The sequence below is a fragment of the Oculina patagonica genome, chromosome 9 (assembly GCF_052425735.1).
Source record: "Oculina patagonica isolate OP01 chromosome 9, crgOcupat, whole genome shotgun sequence".
NCBI lineage: Eukaryota > Metazoa > Cnidaria > Anthozoa > Scleractinia > Oculinidae > Oculina > Oculina patagonica.
Window position 1 is genome coordinate 28,351,268 of NC_135766.1, and position 18,432 is coordinate 28,369,699.

Sequence of the window (18,432 nt, forward strand, 5' to 3'; positions counted from 1 at the left end):
GTTTTGTCTTATTTTCTATTACTAAATCTTAAAAAATGTTTTGGCTGGTATTTATAAACAATGTCAAATAGTACCGACAACAATAATAATTTTTTTTTTGTTTTTACTGCAATTTGCAACCACTGGTTGCCCTACTCTATCCTACAAACACAATATTAATGTCTTACAATATTTTTAAACAATAATTGCATTTTTATGCATTATACATCTATCCCAAAACAAGTCATACTTTTATGACATCCATCTACAATGTAATATTACAAAAATATCTACCATTATACTTTTCAATTTTGTACAACTAGTACCTTTGTATAACCTTTTTCAGTGGTTTAACCGCTGCAATAAAATATTTATTCATGCTGTGTACTGTCTTGAAGAAACTTCTCAAACTCATGATTCCTAGTGAAGTTAAAATAATAAGAATCACAACTTCTTTAACCATTCCCAGTGGTAGAAGTTTGGATATATCCACCTTTAATTGTTAATAGAGTATTGAAAGATTTGATAGATTTTGGCAATATTTCTCTTTAGTTTGACTTGTTGAGAAGACTGACATCAAACATGTGGGCAAGTCTTTTATCACAGGTAGTTCATGTTGTTTCTTCAACTTTCTTGATTGACTTATCTTTTTGGTGTAAGCAGTTTATATGTGCCGTCGTGAGAGACACTCTCTCATGGTTGATTTATTACCTCTTAATTTGTCGTGTTGTCAGTATTTTGAAACTGTTTGTTAGCCCGAATTTCAGCAATCTTCTCTGTTCACTTACTTCTGGGGAAGACATCTGAGTACTGAGAACCAAATAGCTGTAGTAGCCAAATAGCCTCAAAGTGACATGACATCATTGTCCCGCATTAGTGGCTATTTAGTTCAGGGCCCAGTTGTTCAAAGGGTGGATAATGCTATCCACTAGATAGTGGTTTATCCAGTAAGGTAGGTAAAGTATGTGTCTGAGCCAAGTGGCCCATACAGCTGGAGCTAATAATTTATGGTTTTGTAGCATTAAGTGACTAGAACTATTGCTACTCCCCCCTGGATGGGATGCTAGTCCATCGCAGGGTTACCCCCCAGCAGTAAATTCACCAGTACCCATTTAGTGTAAAGTGTCTTGCCTAAGAACACAACGTAGTGCCCAGGCCAGGGTTCAAACCTGGGCTGTTCGATTTGGAGTCGAGCGCGCTAACCATTAGGCCGCTGCGTCTCCCTATCCAGTAGATAACGCTATTCGAACAACTGGGGCCTGATGTCTTTTTGGGGGGTAAGGGACTAAAGAAGGCATCTGAAATTTAGGCCAACTCTTTGTGCCACAGTCAACAGAATTGTTAGAGGAAAGCAACTGCCACACATTAATTGACACCTTGAAAGGCGATAGCTGGGCGCAACCTCCATACTCCACTCATGGATAGTTCTATTGCGTTTCCATTCCAGATTTACTCAGTGACAGTTCTAGGGCATCAGCAGTTGCCTCTTGTCCCATCTTTTGCCTCCAAAGCACTAAAACCTGATAAACTTGTTCTCTTGAACGATGGGGGTACTTCTTTTTCACCTCTCGTATTTCATGTTTGGTAAAACCAAGTTCACGAGCCAATGGAGTCCAGTCTCTTTCACCAATTTTACCAGCAATGTCCACTAGCAACTCATTTGGGATGGAAGACTGATTCTCTGACCTAGCCCTAAAAATAGTAAAGCAATAAAAATAACTACATGCATAATCCGCCCCATTGAGAACCAAGCTCTTCAAATCATTTCCCCAAAGTGCAGTCTGTGAATCTGTGATCTTCGAATTTTATCAATTACCGGTAACAACTTTTTACACAAGAGAGCATGCTCTTTGTGTTTCCCGTTTAAATGATTACTTTGAACGATTTAATCATAACCCTGCAAACACTAGAAACAATGGAAAACAGCAAAATGGCCCAAAGTCAAACTTGATTTTGTGCACTGTAGTTTTTATTTAATTTTTAGGTGCCTCGATTTTTTTAATTCACTACCTTTAAGATTTAGAAACTTACATTAATTCTAGACTTTTATTTAGGAAAGCCTTGGACGATTTTTACTTGTAATTTTTATCATAGCTTTTTTGAGGTTTTAAACTTAGTGCATGATCCCCTTTTTATACGAATTTCATTACAAATATTCAGTAATTTTATTGAAATTTTTTTTTTAATATTTAGTCAGCAGGACCCCGCTGTTGTACTGAAGGATTTTCCTGGGTAAATATTCGGCTATTATTATTATTGTAAATTATATAAATATATGTACAAAGGATTGTTTTATGTTTAATAACCCCCCCCCCTCCCCCTCGTCTTCTCTACTAAGCCAACCTTCCCAAAATGATAATTTATAGCAAGGAAACATTATAATACTTTAGTGTTACGTCTTACCTACTGTATGGCGTCTGTGCGTCCATTTCTTCTGGTATAATGACAAACTTTGTGAGTTTGGCGATTTCATCTTCTGGAAGTTGTAAAGCCCAGTTAACCCACTGATCAACATCAATGTACCCTGAGCAAAGAAACAAAGAAAAATATCACAATAACATCAATTGGTTAAACATGTTAGGAAAAGCACTGGACTTATTTGGATTGCATTTGATAAGGTTTCTTAGTATAATTTCAGAGGTGATTATAAGAATTGAAGCATTCTGATTGGTCTAGAAGCTCAGCTTATGAGGCTATATTCACCCCGCGCGAGGTGATTATAGCTTTCAAGGCTTGGTTACTTAGCCACGCCACCTTTGACATCCAGGCAAGTAAACATGGCCGCTTTTGCTGAATGAAAATTTCTTTGATTTGAAAGAAACCCGTCCAAGTCCTGGATATTTTAAACACTGGGAATTTTTTAAATTAACTACCAACTGAAGGCTTTTGGACCGAAAATATTTTCAAGAGATGGTTCTCAAGGCATTAGAAATGATCGTAAACACGGCGGTTTTGGCGATCGATGAGAAACTCAGTCAGATCGATTGAGCAAACATTATTTAGTTCTCTTCTCACCGGAGCTACTCATTTTCGAGAGGATTCCCACATTTGCTTAGAAGTCATCAACAATCATACAAAGGTAACGGACATCTATCTTTCTCATAGGTTTGTTTTGTTCCGTTTTATTGCTTTTACTAAATAAATTCTGATTGTAATCGATGAATTAAACTGGTTTACACCGTATGCAAGCGAACACTTGTGTTTGCTGTTTTCTTGTTTGCTATCGTTATTTTTTAAGTTCTTGATGATCGCCTCTAAAAATTATACTAAAGCAATTATTCGCCTTAGGCTCAGTGATTATTGTTGAATAATCCCCTCGACTTTGTCTCGGGGATTATTCAACAATAATCACTTCGCCTTCGGCGAATAATTGTTAAATATCAAGTGGTCTCAGATTGAGCCCCTGATCAGAATTTTATGAATTCCTTAAATTAAACTTAAAGATGAATTCCAGTCCGTACTGCGCAATCTCGGCTGCAATGTTTATGTGAGCCCACACGAAGGATTAATGTTTACAAGCAAAACTAAAAATTACGCGACAAACTTACCTTTTTCTTCATAATTAACACCAGATATCTTTGCAGAACAAATAATAACGAGTAGAGGAACCTTGACGCTATTTAATTCAAACCGACGTTTAAGGTCATCGGAAATTCTTGAACGAAACAAGCTGTAATGGCGGACTAAAAAAACTTCATGTATGCTGTCACCGAAGTGTAACGTTTCAACGAATTCAAAACCAAAACCAAAACAAACCCCGAGTCTGCGCAATACGGACTGGAAATCAGCTTTAATTCCCATATTCTAGGGACCAAAAATACATTGTATATTCTATATTTCAGGACCCAACCCTCCAAGTTAAGACCATTTTAGTTGCCATGGCGACTAAAATTTTGGAGAGGGAAATTGAAACCAAAGTTGCCAGCCTGGCAACTTAAATTGAGAAGAAGGATTTAAAAAGCATGAGCTTAATTTAGCGACTAAAATTTTATACTGGCGACCAAACTTAAGCAGTCGGTGGCCAAATGGCCACTAAGAAAAAATTATTTTAAAGGGTTGGCAGGACCATCTCAAATAAGGATCTAGTATAGCAGTCAAAACAGAATGACATGAGAACAATCCTCAAGTAACAGTGATGGAGATGGATTGGGTATGTATTGAGGAAAGACTGAAAACAACATGGTACAGGAAAGTAGAGGAATAGCAACGTTTGTGTTAGAGCTCAATCAACAGGACTGCAAAAGACTTGATGAAATGGAGAAGCTGTGTTCACTGCACTTTGCACTAGCCGGCACGATGGGGATAAGTTAGTGAGTTTGTAGACAAAGCATTTTATTTTTACAGTGCCTCTCTCCAACCAAGAACTTGTTGAGTTGACTCTTTTGGTAACTTTAGATATCAGACTTTCGTGGGATCTTTTAGAGCAATTTATTCTAAATTTTTGTATTAATTTTACTAACCTTGGTCTTTGTCATCCAGTGTTTTAACCAGCAACTCTGCTTTGGACTTGGCAGTTTCCTGAAAGAATTAAAATGCACTTATTGTGCCAGTTTGTTTCCTTGTAGGAGGATGAATGGATATATTGTACAAGGGATCATTGAGAGTTCACTGGTTTTCCTGACTTATTTGGTCAAATAACAGCTCTTACAAGATCTCACATGAATGGTTCGCTGCCCTTTGAGAGAACGATAGAACACCCAAGCAACAGAAACAATACCCCAGGGGGGGGGCACTCCGGCTTGTTAATGACGGGGATGATCGAAGGATTTTTTTGGGTTTGAAATTTTCGATTCCGGGATTTTTTTGGGTTGGAAAATTTGGCAAGTATTTTTTTGGGTATCTTGATTTAGATAGGGGATTTTTTTGGGTATTAAAAACGAACTACTGTGCCTTGGCGCGGCCTTGGCGTATTTATGGTATGATGAAAAAACAAAACGAGCGTTCTTTGTGTTATTTTATTGCACCTCCTGGCAATTTAGGGGTAAATTGACAAGGGATTTTTTGGGGGTTATTTTTGGTTCAGGAATTTTTTTGGGTAATGTCGGAAGACTTAGTGATTTTTTTAGGTCCTGAATTTTGCCTCCATTCGATCATCCCCGTCATTTACAAGCCGGAGTACCCCCCCTGGGAACAATACACCTAGCCCCCAAAACAATAGCAAATGCTATACTAAAGGACCAGTAGAATTTCTGGAACCAATTTTTTATTCCCTTGGAGGTTTGTCAGTAATCAGAATTACACTGTAAGACATATGCATCAAGTTAGTATACCTACTTCATCAAGACTACTGTCAAGATTCATGATGATTTGTTGTAAGGCAGGAACATCCAAAGGTTGTGATTTGTTAAGCAGCTTAAAAATACCTGAAGTAGAAACATTTAAAGAAGATATTTTAAGCCGATCTGTTTTTCTTTTCTAAATTTTCAGTGACATCTGTTCACCTTCATCAGAGTTAGTGAAACTTTCACTAACTCTGATGAAGGTGAACAGATGTCACCGAAAATTTAGAAAAGAAAAAACAGATCGGCTTAAAATATCTTCTTTAAATGTCTTTTACCGATCGCACTACTGGTCAAATTATTGTTGGATTGTGAGTGTTCAGCCAGGTTCAGCTATTGTAATATATGAGGCTTTCAAAAAGCACTTGTCCCCTGATGGCTGATGAAAAGCCTTGGCTACTTCTCACTTAAAGAAAGGAGCTAATCCCAAAGAGTGTTATTCTCAAAGAGTGAGTATATAAATTATTTGGAAAGACCTTCCATCTTCTTTGAAAGACTTAAGTGTGTTAGCATTTCCCAAGCAAACAAAACATTACCTCCTGTCAGAACAAAAACTAAATTGATTTTCCATTAAACTAAGTTTACTATTGTAACTAACTATTGTTTCTTATAATTATATTAATCACCTGCTTTTTATACTATTTATAACATTAATTGTATGGAGAGCTAACTTGAAAACCTACCGGTTCATTTAGCTCCCCAGCTTAATACTTAATTAACTACAAATTCCTGTAATACCTTATTTCTATTTTATTAAGAATATGGAAAAAAAAACTGTAAACTTTAATATGAGCTGAATAAAAAAATTTAAAAAAAAAAATTATGTTACAAATTAAATATGTGAGGCAGCAAGGCATGCGGAGGCGAGGCATGCAAGGCGAGGCAGCAAGGCATGCAAGGCAGGAATCCCTAATCCCAATAAATAGGCTAACTGCAAGCTACCTTAGCTAACTGTAGGCTATAACTGGAGTGCTATCAAGGTTAAGAAGAATGGCTTGCATGCCTTACTGCCTCACACTTTGTAACAACTCTTTTCCAAAATTGAAATAATTTATTTTAAAAGGAAGATTCTTTCAAACAGTCGGTTACGCTGCTCAAACCAGCTGCCTCTTTCAAATTTTTAAAACCCCTGGCCATGTGTCATCAAGCTTTGGTGATAAACCTTCAATGAAATAATGAGAATAATACCTGCCAGTCTTTTGTCCAATGGTGCAGTTTTCCACCACATCAATACACCAACAAATGAATGGAAAGTCACATTTCCATTCTCATCTCTTGGAAAAGTCCTCCAAATCTAATATCAATCAAAATAAAAGCAAAACATTTCTAATGACGCTTAACACAACCTTTACAATGTCTTCAGTTTGGTTATTTAATAAGCTTTTATAGTCCAGGGTTGTTAAAACAAACTGTCAAAGTTCCTCTGGCTACTTTATATGTTGTCAGTTACTCTGGTCATTGCAATCAGCTCGTGACAAACAAGCTCGGCATCACAGCTGTTTCGTCGGTGAACGAAATTATGTGCATTTATTAACATCAAAATCACTAATTAACTCGCTTACGTCATAGTTGTTAATTAAGATCCAAACGGAAAGATCAAACGCCGACTCAGATGCTTTCCCTGCCTTTAAAGCTCGTAGTGAAGCCATCGGTTAACAATCTTTGTGAAGCTTTTGAATATTTGTAAGCTAATCGTTAACCATCTAACTATCGTTACTGTCAGGTTTCGAAAGACTTTGTGTTACCGACACTAATGAATAAACAGAGAGTCCTTTGAAAACTTTGGCTGGTCACTTTATCTGCGGCAGAGGAAACAACAGCCACCTACTACTCCAGTTGCTTACGCGTACTTCAAAACATTTTGAAACACCTGAAAAAGTCACACTATAATCCACCAGCTACATCCCGGAGGGGGGGGGGGGGACTCCTGTATGAAACGGACGGGGATGCTCGTCGAAAATTTTGAAAAGAACCCCTAAAAGAGACCAATCTAGGTGTGGCTCAAGCTTTTCTTGACCCCTAAAAGATACCAAAAAACAAGAGAAAATAAAGGTCCCCTTATTTTCTCTCGCCAAAAAAATAAAAATCGAATTTATAGTTGTATATTTCTTCGTGTGTAACCCTAAACGAGACCATTATGACTAAAAATATTGGCGTTTTGCCAGAACACCCTAAGCGAGACCAAAAATCTGAAATTTAAACCCCTAAGCGAGACGACGAGCATCCCCGTCACTTTCATATGCGAGTCCCCCCCCCCCCCCCGGGAGCTACATCTACAGTCTAAATTGTCGTACAGCAAGTACATGCGACAAGGCAGTTTAAGAAGATCGTAAAAGACATTTCAAATGAAAAGGAGCTTCCAAAGATCTTGAAAAGACCTATTAGTTAGTTAGTAGCACTGACTCATACGAACATTAACCTGTTTCACAAAAGGATCTGTTGCGTAAGGCTGCTGCTGGAATGTCCCATTTGGCAGGGTTTGTTGATCATTGAGGCCAAGCTGCTGATATCTTGACCAAAGCCGTTCCACTTCGGCTACTGGAACTAAAAAAAAAACACAAAAACAAAAATAAACAACAATGATATAACCACCAGTTTCAGTTTAACAAATATTTGTCAAACTCTTGTACAAATTTTTTGCAGATTTTCCCAGCACACATTTTGATATCTGTATTGATGGAAATGCGGCCTATGGCAGTTCAATTTTGACTAAAACTTCAATCAGTGTCTCTTAGGCAACGTATTTAGGTTAAATCACTTGACATAGGTGACAAATTTTGCCAGTTGGTTCCTATTGAAACCTGAGAGAAAGTTTGGGAGAATTCAAAAATTTATATGACAATAAGCAGTTCAACACCCAAAATGTAAACAAATTTGAAAACTTATTTTTGGGATCCGAAATGTTTGTAAACAACCAATTGTACACTGTACCCTCAGGTACAAACAACAAACAAGTGTACACTGTAACCCTTGTGATCAACTGCTCGATTTTAGAATAAGACAAAAGATAAGTTTACAATAGTATTTTAACCACTTGTGCACAACCAGAAACCCCATTCTTGTGATAGTAATCTGTACCTTTCCCAATTTCACTTCCTAAGCAAGACGTCATTGGCAGATTTTTTGATTCAGTATTATCAAACGTTTCTTCGCCAATCGAACTCAGAGTTGGCGGCGGAGGTATAGAATTTGTTGGCGTGACAGGATCTTTCTTTGAGAAAAGAGAAAATCGCCGAAAAAAGCTCATTTTCACAGAGAAGTTGGCGCGCGCGGTGGGGGTAAGCTTACTGTATCTGCTATAGCTGTTTGTTTATTATAAATTATGATTACAGTCATATTGTACATACCAGCATATTCCTCAAGGGCCGTTGGATTAGTTCTTTCAAACAAAGGCTTCAACACTTCTTCCAAAGAGTTCAAAGGTTGTTCTTGATCTGTGCTTCCCTCCTCTCCGACATCTCTCGCCTGTTCGGGTTGCTGTTTGTTTTTCTTCCAAAACTTGAGCATTTAGGACAAGTATCTCAATACAGCGAAAAGTTCTCTTTGGTACTGAATTAATAGTAGGCCTGTTCAATTATCCATTGCTCATTTTCTTGCAAATTTTTTATACTCTTGGGAAAAGTTTTGTGTAAATCGCAACTCGCCGCCATTTTTTTGTTTTGCATTTCCTGCAATGCATTGTGGGAGGTTCTAAGCACCGCTGATCAGAGGGTGCGACTACTGCGATCTGTTTTGGATATTTTGCTACATCAAACAGGCTGTTAGAGTTGTGAGCCCGGTAAAGACCAGGTAAAGACTCTGTAAAAGGCAAGATTATTGTAATTTTAACTAAATATGTGGTTGAATGTAGTTTTAATCACTCAGAAATATTAATTTGTTGCTTTGTTCTGTTAAAATGTTACAAAGGGCCCTGCCAGATATTTGGCTATATCATCAACCCAAACATTTTGCAACAACTAAGCCCAGTTTGTTGTTATAATTCTCATATCGTTAATTTAAAATAATAATGACACTCGTGCTGCATTATCTTGTTTATTTCAATAGAAATTAGGATAAGGATCACCAAGGGTCACAGGACGCCCAGGTCCAGTACCTTCAACGCAATGTTCTGGTCTCAGCTGATGCAATTGTGCCAAAAAGCTCCTGTTTGGTTCATTGGTGTCCTTGGAGCTATTATTATTTACACAATCCAACAGCTTATCATGGGATATGAGTTTCCGACAATCTGGATCTCTGTAGTGTTAACAGTGGTTTTTATTGCCACCATTGTCAAGATGCTGATCTCAGTGCTCAGGACTCGTGTCATTTTCATTGACATGCCTGACCCCGACAACTATGCTGCTGTCTTGCTGCGTGCACATCAATCAAAAGAGATTAACAACTGGCTGGCAGTGGTGGGTAGATGGGTGTTACAGAGATTGGGTCACCCTCTGTGTCCACTCTACATTGTCTGCGGCGGACGGCGTGTTAACCTAGGCTTAGCCCACAAGAACACAACCGAAAGATTTTTTGATCAATCAACAAAGACATGGTTGGAGTGGGACTTTCATCGACATATTGGTCCGCTCCCTGCAGATGAAGCTATCATGAAGGATCCAAAGACAGTTGAAGACTCTGCCTTAGTTCTAAAGAAAAACATGTTTGATCTGGACTGCATCTTACAGACGGCTGGGTATTCAGATTATGTCCTAGTGAAAGGACATATCGCCAAGCAGATACCATTGTCTTATTCACATCATGCAGATGAATGGCGTTTCTACAATAATGTCGAGAAGCACTGGGTCACGACAAATGAGTATGACCAACTGTCTGATGAACGCTGTAATGAATTTTACAAATTTCAGGACTTTGACCAGCGAAGGAAACTGGCACGTCATTCTATGAACCAATTAACTGGTGTCTCTAATTTTGAGTCAAGTTCCACTGGCTCACACTGGTTAAGCTTAGACCAACTTCACAAACTGCTGCTGAAGTATATGACCATTGACATCACAATGGCTGGTCCAGCAACTGACATGGCATACTTAGTAGATAAGTCATTAAATTGGACTCGGAATGTGAGAAAAATAAATGCAATGTGGGCAGTCTGTGAACTGGGTCCAAACACCGGCAAGATGAACGTATGTGGGTTGAACTTTAATGAGGCAGCAGATGTTCAGGCTGCACAATACCTATCTTCTAAACACTTCCCCAATGCCGCGTTTTCTTTCTTACCCACTGAGACATGCAAACTGACGCCGCAATTTAAAGTGACATGCAAGATGGCCGAGCGCATTGATGTGTTGCGATGTCTTGTGGATAAAATAGCTCTTTGGACTCATGTTAAAGGTGGACAAACTGAACCGCTGTTTGACTATTTCATCTGTGAATCCTTAGATATTACAACAACATTGCAGAAGATGGGTCTTGTCAAAGTCTTTGTGATCCCGAACGCTGATAAGGGTTACATGATTTTGTCGCCCAGTACAAATGAAACATTGTTCACTGCCTGGGTGAACCCAAGTGAAATGTTCAGGGTTTTCAGCTGGGGGCAAAATAACATTTCTTTCAATGGATCTCACTGGTCCAGTGCCAAAGTTGTTGGTTAAGATGCTGGTGGCTTCCTCATTAGATCTCATTATTTTGAAATAAATAAAGTTGATCTTACATCTGTTATTGTGTTTTCTGGATACCCAAAGTGAGTACCTTATTGTTACTTATTTTTGTGGGAACATAATTTCGCAAAATGGCACGGGACTTAATTTTCGCGATTTTGCCAAAAATATGTAATCAACATAAAAAAATACCCGTACAATAGAAAACGCTTAAAATGAATTTTCACGGGTCTTTAATTTTCGCGATTTTTTGAAAGTCGCGAAAATTAAGTCCCATGAAAATAAGTCACAATAAGGTAAGTGTGTGAGTGTGGGTGGGTGGGAGGGAGGAAGGAAGCTAAGAGGGATTGGGCTTGAGAGGGAGGGAGTGAGCTCGGGGGAGGGGGGGGGACTCGAAAAAGTTTTGTACGGGGAGGCCCCGCCCGGAGATCTAACCCCTTACCCTCTTATATACCATTTTGATAGAAAAGGTACCCCTTTTGTATACCTTTTATTGCTAAAAGGCACCCCTTTCAAATACCTAGACGACTTCACGTTTACCTAAAACGGGAGGTTTTCTTGTCATTTTTATGTAGCGCTTAATAAATTAAGACGATACAGCCAAAAGTTGCGTCTGCTCAAAATATTTAATGCAAAGGCCTTTTAAAATATCAGTATGGCAGATTTCCCTACCCTTTTATATACCTAAACTTGTGAAATCCCTTCCCTTTTAAATACCTGAGCCTGAAAAAGGTACCCCTTTCGGGCGGAGCCTCCCCGTATAGGCCAATATAGGGAGTGAGTACTGGAGGAACTCCCACAATTAAAAAGATGACAGGGGTGCTCGTTGGAAATTATCAAGAACCCCCGAGAAAAGGTACCACAGTCTCACTCTAGGGTGTGGCTCAATTTCATTGTCACCCCTATTAAAGGAGACCAAAAATCTGTTAAGACAGAGTAACAAATTGTTCCCGTCTTTTTTTGCTCAATACCCTAAAAGATGCTGCAATAACTCAAACGGTGGTCTTTTTAAATTTTTACAACCTAAGCAGTACCAATCTACAAAGTCCAGGCCCACCTAGCAGGGATCTAGGAGCGAGAATAGTCCTGGTTGTCAATGTCTCGTACTAAAATCAATAGAGAAATAATAATTTATTGATGTGCTCACCACTGAAAAATTCCTATATTTTGTCCAACTGTTCATTATTTGTAGGCATGTACATGACATGACCGGCTGCTAAAAGCATCACTGGGGAGGTATCCGGGACAAAATGTGTTCCCATACACAAGGTAGCAAATTCTTTACAGACTATGCCGCTGGTCATTAGATGCTACTGCGATCTTCAAGGAAAAAAAAAACAACGGGAAAAACGAACGAAAATCGGATGTTTGTCAGACCAGGGATTTCTCCATGTTCAGAGGTAATTGTTGTCACATTCATGGAATATTTCGCTGCAGTTCTAATGTTAATTTTTTTTGCCTTAAAACCTAAAAATTGTGAAGTTTGTATTTTTGGTTCTGTGACTGAACTTGATCGGTGGTTCAAGAACAAAGTACTTGATCAGTCAGAAGTCTCACATAAAATAAAAGCTTACATGTAGGAATGTAGCCCTTTCGCTCTTTTGAAGTATGCCCATTATAAGCTTGTTGATCTTTGAAGCATATCGATCTAAAGGAAAAGTTTATGACTCACTAATCTGTTCACTGACTCTGTTGTACAGAAGCATCAGTCATCATTTATTCCAGTAAAAAAGCCCCCCCCCCCCCCTTCCCTCTACAATCAGGTCCCTCAACCCAGGTGGACATAGGATGCAAATATTCAGAAATTGCATACACTGTTGGAGCTTAAAAGTGTAGCAGAAATCAAGGGTTAAATGTTTTGTCAAGGGGGGCCAATTGATGTAACAGTACTGTAGTGACTTGAAATTTTCTGTGTCTAATGACGGAAGGTGCCTGCTGTTTTTAGGCTGCCTAACAAGAATATTACCAGCTACTGTGAAGCTAAGAGAAACTAAACTGTTATCAACTGTTTCTCAGGTAACAAATACAGTATATTATTATCATATTATTGGTCTATAAATTAGCATGGGAACCCAGAGGCATTTCAGGTGCTATTTTCCAGCGGAGACAAGTGACTGCCGAAAATGCGTCTGGGTTCACAAGCTATCTATAAATAGCCTTATTTTTTTCACGGATTTATAGTGTTGGTTGTTTTGATTCATTGTAAAACACAGTTTGCTGTGCCTTTAACTCAGTTTAGAGTTTGCATGTCATAAGAATAAGGCACAGTTGTCTATTAACGGGTGAAACCCTAATTATCTTGACTCCCAAGGGTGAAGATTCAGTCATGATTTAATGAAAATCAACATTAAAGTCTTCTTTTTCAATCCTCTGTTCTTATATCAGGGAATGATGTCAGTTGAAAAAGCCATCACTCAAAAGCTCACAAAGGAATTTAAGGTAACCATTTTTTGTTGCCTTATTTTTAGAACTCTTTAAGTGGTTTATGTTGTAAAATTAAACAAGAAACTTAAATTGTTTTGTTTGTTCAGCCTGTGTTTTTAGATGTCATCAATGAAAGCTACATGCATAATGTTCCAAAAGGTATGAACTTTGCACCATTTATAGGAAAAATATCCCAAAAAACTGCTATCTTTAGTCGGAGTTTATGGGTACACTGTATTACCGGGTACCCTTGACTTGACCCCGACTATTGATAGTGAATTGCAATGCGTGCAGTGCCACAGAATGCAATATTCCACAAAGTTGTTGAACTTTCTGTAAAATGATTCAATATATATATAGACCTCTTTAGCTTCATTTGTTTGTTGTCCCATTTCAGACCATGTGATGTTATCCGTGAGAATTATTTTTTTCAAACAAATTCACGTGGAGATAAATTAAATAATTTCCAGATAGACAAAAGAACAACTCTGAAAAGTATCAAATAATCTGAAATAGGCAATTTACATGCACAGTGCTAAAAAAGGACAATAAAAATTTACTGGTAATATAATTGTTGATCTCCAAATAGAATTGGAGACCTTTGGAAATTAATTGATTCATATTTATGTAGTTTTCTTCCAATTTTTGTAGGTTCAGAAACTCATTTCAAGGTGGTAGTTGTGTCGTCAAACTTTAATGATAAACCTTTGATTCAGGTGTGGAGTGTTTTTTTATAATTTATTTTTTCTGTGAATGTATTTGTACAATAAGTTATTACATCTTGATAATTTGAATGTTAGCCTGCAAGCAGGTCATCATCATGTTAAAGCCACACATGTATGGTGATGTTTCAGAGGGCCTGCTTTTCTTTTGGTCAAAAGTCTGCAAATCACAGACTTCTGAATGTTGTGTGCAGACTAGAGATTGAGTGGTTGACAATTAATAACGAGCACTCTTATCGTGCTAAAAAATCCAAACTTGGCCAGGGCTCGCATTCTTGGTGCTGAAGAGTTTTTAAATATTTGTGAAATTCAATGTTATAGATATACAAAATGAGAGAATGGAATTTATTCGACAATTTCTTTCTGCAATTTTAATTTTTTTTGTCATCAACTGAAAAAGTAAAATATAATTTCATTTTTTTGTAAATTATTTAACAGAGACACAGAATGGTCAATGAAATCTTGAAGGAAGAATTAGCTACTGGTGTACATGCCCTATCAATACAGGTAATATTTCTTAATTCAATCATGACTATAAAGTTCTGAAAGAATAGACCCCCACAAGTAGCGACCCTTGACAATGACAGCGAAAAAACGCATAGTTACATGTATCTATCTTAGGTGACCCTTATCTCAAGGGAAACATAGTAGTTGTTTTGTTTAGTATATATATTTGAAAAATTCATTAATTATTCATGAGGGTGCAAACCAATCCCAGCACACTATTCAGATCACATGTACACAACTGTAAACCCCAATACAAATCAAACAATAGAATTAACTTTTGATACAGACTCCTGCTCAGCTAATTCGTATTCATTAACTTTTGATAAAGATCTCTACTGATTCGCATAACAATACTTTGCATTCAATTTATAACCGCCCATACAGATCTCCCGCTCATATTTTATCTACTACATATTACTCTACTGACATTAAATATAAATTCCTTTTCAGTTTATGATTTTCAATGGTACTGAAAACATCTTAGTTTTAATATGAATCTGATCAACCCATATATGGAACAGGTTTTAGCTATCCGAAAGTCACGACCCAACCTTATTCCCAGCGTCTCTCTCCTTTTCCTCCCATGTCAACAAAGGAAAAAAAGGAGAGAGGCCCTGGGAAAGAGGTTGGTCGTGACCCACCAAAAGTGACGATAAAAAAGTTTTCTAAAAAAAAGGGAGGAATGAGGGTTGCTATTTTCGGATATTTGACATATTTTTTGTCCCATTTTCAGGCCAAGACACCAGAACAGTGGGACAGCAGCACAAAGACAATTCCCAAGTCACCGCCTTGTATGGGTGGAAGTGCCAGATAACAACAGTTGGCTACAGTTCCTTGTGGGGAATGTTCCGCGATTATATATCATTCAACTTGATTCTATACCAAAAGCACCAGATTTCTCGATACACTATGAATGGAAAGTGCCCTGAATGTTTTCAAATTTTTATTAGCATTCTCCTGAAGTCGCTTACCAGTCCTGTGAGAGAGTTAGCGACCAGGACATACGAGCCAGCGACATGGTACAAAACCACGTCAAATTTTCGAGCCCCCCGGGGGAGGGGGAGGTTGACAGGTATCTATCGAACACAATTTTAAAAAAAATCTTTATTAAAGAAACGTGTTTGTTACATAACCGATTTTTCTGTCGTGTTTCTACTAAGATACCGTAACTAAGTTTGCCTAAAACTTACTATATCCGAAATACACCCAGCTGAAAACCCACATACCTTTCATTTTTTTTTCTTGAACATGTTAAAAAAGGAATCAATTTTTATCCGAGGGCTAACTTATACAAATTTAGAGCGGTTTTCACTTGACTGTCGAAAGTAATTCGCTTTCGCATTACTACGCTTAGTGATTGGGTTAAAACTCTCGCGCCGCTTTCTCAGTCAATCAGAAGTAAACCAAAACCAATCATGACTCGCTCGCGCACGTTTTCCCGCGCTTCGAGCCGTCTACATGTATTTGCTTCGAGTTTTGATTGGTTTACTGGTTTGTCTGTGTTCTTTGTGATTGGCTAGAGTGATTTCTTTAGTTTTGGTTTTAGTAGAGGGTGTCTACCCTTCGCTAGACTCCTTGACACTTAAATAAAGTCATTCATTTTACGACACTCAACTGAAAACTGCTCTATGGTCGACTAATCGTAATCTCGATTTTCTACTCTTGTCGGGTTACCATTTCTTGCATTTACCTGACTTTACTGCAAAACACTTTCCTTACAAACGATCTGAAATCGCTCATCTGTACAAGATAAATGATGAAGTTTAGGGCACTGTTTGAAAAGAACATTACAATCGTAAGACATCTTGTTCTATAATCTGATTCAAAATCAAGAGAAGGTTTAACCAACATTACATAGGTTGCATAATAGAGTGACGAAGAATAAGGAATAATGAAAGCAAACGTAATTGCAATTAGGAGATATGTTCCACGGAGTTTTGCTGCCCTCAATTTCGCCTTGATGGCGTTGTTCATCTGAATATTCAATACTCTTTTCCTGTTTCTAGTCCATACGGTTTTTATCAGCGAAATGTTAATAAAACTCAAGATAAGGCTAGGTAAAATGTGTTGTAGTAGTACATAACTTATAAATATCAGTCGGAACGGTAAATTACTGTTGTCAATTTTACAGACAATAGTGTAATGTGTTTCGTCGAGATCGAATCTAATCCCGTTGAACGCCCCCGCGGGTACACATACGAGGAGAAACCCTACAATCCAAGTACCAAACACGAGCCTGCGAACAGTAGAGACGCTAAACGTGCGGGGTATAGCCCGAGTTGAAAAATATCTCTCTGTACTTATCGCTATTAAATTATTCATTGTAATTGAGGGAAATAACATGTTAAGATATCGAACTGTCTTGCACGCCCAACCATACTGAAAAAGGTCAAACATCAATTGGACATAAACTAAAGGGAGAGAAATTATGTTGGAAAGTATATCCGAAAGGGCTAAACTCTTAACATAAAAGTGAAAATTTCTTATAAAAGGACTTGACTGCAAATATGACAGTGTTTTACTTTTTGATGAAATAAAATAATAAATGAGGCTATTGCCCACAAAACCAACAGTTCCAACAATGGCCAATAATAAGAAGACCACTAGTTTAGTAGTAGAACTTGCTGGTATGAACACATAATCTCGACTTGCGTCTGTGTTGTTAAGCATAGCAGACTGGTTGTTGGTAAAGAGATTGGGCGACAGCGGCGAACCGCCCATGGTTACCACCTATGAAGTAAGAATAACAATTTATTCAATTATCTAAGCAAAAACTACCTTTTGAAGAACATAAAAGGACTGTTGGACACCAATGGGTGTGTGCAACTTTGAGTGGAAGATTAAAAGCACAGGGAAACCACAGTACTTATAGCTTTGCGTTCTAACTTTGCACTGGGACACCAAACGGACTAGTTGCTTAATTCGCAGTTGGGGTGAGTTCTTGGGGACCTTACTTTAATTAAAATTGATTTTGTTAAGCTGGAGAAAGATGAAACATCGATGATGTGACTAGGTGTATTGCTACTCCCCCTGGATGGGATGCCAGTCCGACGCAGGATTATCTTCTCTTCCCTCTCCCCCCTCCCCCTCCAGGGTTTGATTTGCCGGTACCCATTTATAAACTACCTGGGTGGAGAGAAACACTGCGAGGGGAATCTGCTTTGCAACCTCGACCTGTCTGCTTTGACCAAGAACACAACACAGTGCTCGCCGGAACCCGGACCGCCCGATCTGTAGTCCAGCACAATACATTAAGCCACCGCTCCTGATGACTGATACTTTAGTTCCCGCCACGAGAACAAAAATCAAATTTAATGTTTGTCACATGGTTTCCAGCAGTAACAGTGGCCTACCTTGAACTGCAGTCAATTAATAAATCTGTGCTGATCGTTCAGACAAGCTTGTAGGCCGCCACAGCGCGCTATATCTACGGCTTCTAAGCAACAAATTCTGCAAATGTAACTGAACAGAACAAGGAATTTAATGGGAGCTGGTCAATTGTGCATTCATCGGTTCCCAATGGCTGGCATTTGTAAAGGCTATAGAGCAGAATGTTGTTGCAGCTATCCCGAGTTTTTATTTTTTATTTTTTCAGGCTTTCTGTTCGGTAACTGTTTCAGCTGCTATATATAATTGCAGGACTACATACATAATTTAAATTCGTTACAACCTCAATTTCTCTTTATTTATTTTTTGCAATTCTCGAGCACCAGATATCAGCTCAGATGCATTTTCATAATTGTAATGAAATTAATAAACGCTCCTCTTTAAGCAGTATCTTCACCGGTAATGGTTGCTTTTGTAAGAAACTCTATTATATTCCCGGAAAAATGTAGTTTTTGATCATGCATTTTGTTTGTCTTCAAAATGAATCGTTTTTGCCGGGTAGCACCATGTTATTGACAATGTCCAAAGCAATATCCTTGA

At 38.1% G+C, this 18,432-nt stretch overlaps 5 protein-coding genes across 7 annotated transcripts in view; 3 read left to right on the plus strand and 2 right to left on the minus strand.

The window, feature by feature from the left end:
- LOC144664827 (DNA-binding transcriptional regulator BolA-like) overlaps positions 1-15,637 on the plus strand; it is a 94,813-nt gene extending 79,176 nt beyond the window's left edge. The window contains exons 2-8 of the mRNA XM_078526051.1: positions 12,196-12,252; positions 12,798-12,868; positions 13,238-13,291; positions 13,384-13,435; positions 13,928-13,992; positions 14,437-14,505; positions 15,239-15,637. Of these exons, the coding sequence (XP_078382177.1) occupies positions 12,243-12,252; positions 12,798-12,868; positions 13,238-13,291; positions 13,384-13,435; positions 13,928-13,992; positions 14,437-14,505; positions 15,239-15,319 (402 nt within the window). The 5' untranslated portion in view covers positions 12,196-12,242 and the 3' untranslated portion in view covers positions 15,320-15,637. The remainder of the gene's footprint in view (positions 1-12,195; positions 12,253-12,797; positions 12,869-13,237; positions 13,292-13,383; positions 13,436-13,927; positions 13,993-14,436; positions 14,506-15,238) is intronic.
- Positions 1-18,432, plus strand: part of LOC144664670 (vitamin K-dependent gamma-carboxylase-like) — a 171,972-nt gene that overhangs the window by 141,618 nt on the left and 11,922 nt on the right. The gene's annotated exons all lie outside the window — the stretch shown is intronic.
- On the minus strand, positions 428-9,560 carry LOC144666841 (uncharacterized). Of its 2 annotated transcripts, none has more exons than XM_078528246.1 (7): positions 8,606-9,560; positions 7,678-7,802; positions 6,447-6,552; positions 5,254-5,342; positions 4,440-4,497; positions 2,383-2,503; positions 428-1,665 (listed from the first exon to the last, which is right to left on the minus strand). In XM_078528246.1, exons 1-7 carry the CDS (start codon positions 8,763-8,765, stop codon positions 1,407-1,409), a joined length of 918 nt encoding a protein of 305 aa, XP_078384372.1. In that variant the 5' UTR covers positions 8,766-9,560; the 3' UTR covers positions 428-1,406. The 2 variants fall into 2 exon arrangements, with proteins under 2 accessions (XP_078384372.1, XP_078384371.1); XM_078528245.1 differs by having other exon boundaries at positions 430-1,671; positions 8,606-9,557.
- Positions 8,990-10,906, plus strand: LOC144666840 (uncharacterized). 2 transcript variants are annotated; one of them, XM_078528243.1, is made up of 2 exons: positions 8,990-9,065; positions 9,303-10,906. In XM_078528243.1, the coding sequence occupies exon 2, from the start codon at positions 9,362-9,364 to the stop codon at positions 10,844-10,846; it is 1,485 nt and encodes a 494-aa protein (XP_078384369.1). In that variant the 5' UTR covers positions 8,990-9,065; positions 9,303-9,361; the 3' UTR covers positions 10,847-10,906. The 2 variants fall into 2 exon arrangements, with proteins under 2 accessions (XP_078384369.1, XP_078384370.1); XM_078528244.1 differs by having other exon boundaries at positions 8,998-9,047.
- Positions 16,192-17,226, minus strand: LOC144665090 (putative G-protein coupled receptor 19). The gene has a single exon (XM_078526265.1). The coding sequence runs from the start codon at positions 17,224-17,226 to the stop codon at positions 16,192-16,194; it is 1,035 nt and encodes a 344-aa protein (XP_078382391.1).

Coding starts and splice junctions, on each gene's coding strand:
- LOC144666841 (XM_078528245.1), bottom strand. CDS start 8,765: ATGCTCAAGTTTTGGAAGAAAAACAAACAGCAACCCGAACAGGCGAGA. Junction 6,553..7,677: donor CAGATCCTTTTGTGAAACAG/GTTAATGTTCGT, acceptor GATTGATATTAG/ATTTGGAGGACTTTTCCAAG. Junction 2,504..4,439: donor ACTGGATGACAAAGACCAAG/GTTAGTAAAATT, acceptor TTCTTTGCTCAG/GGTACATTGATGTTGATCAG.
- LOC144666840 (XM_078528243.1), top strand. CDS start 9,362: ATGTTCTGGTCTCAGCTGATGCAATTGTGCCAAAAAGCTCCTGTTTGG.
- LOC144665090 (XM_078526265.1), bottom strand. CDS start 17,226: ATGGGCGGTTCGCCGCTGTCGCCCAATCTCTTTACCAACAACCAGTCT.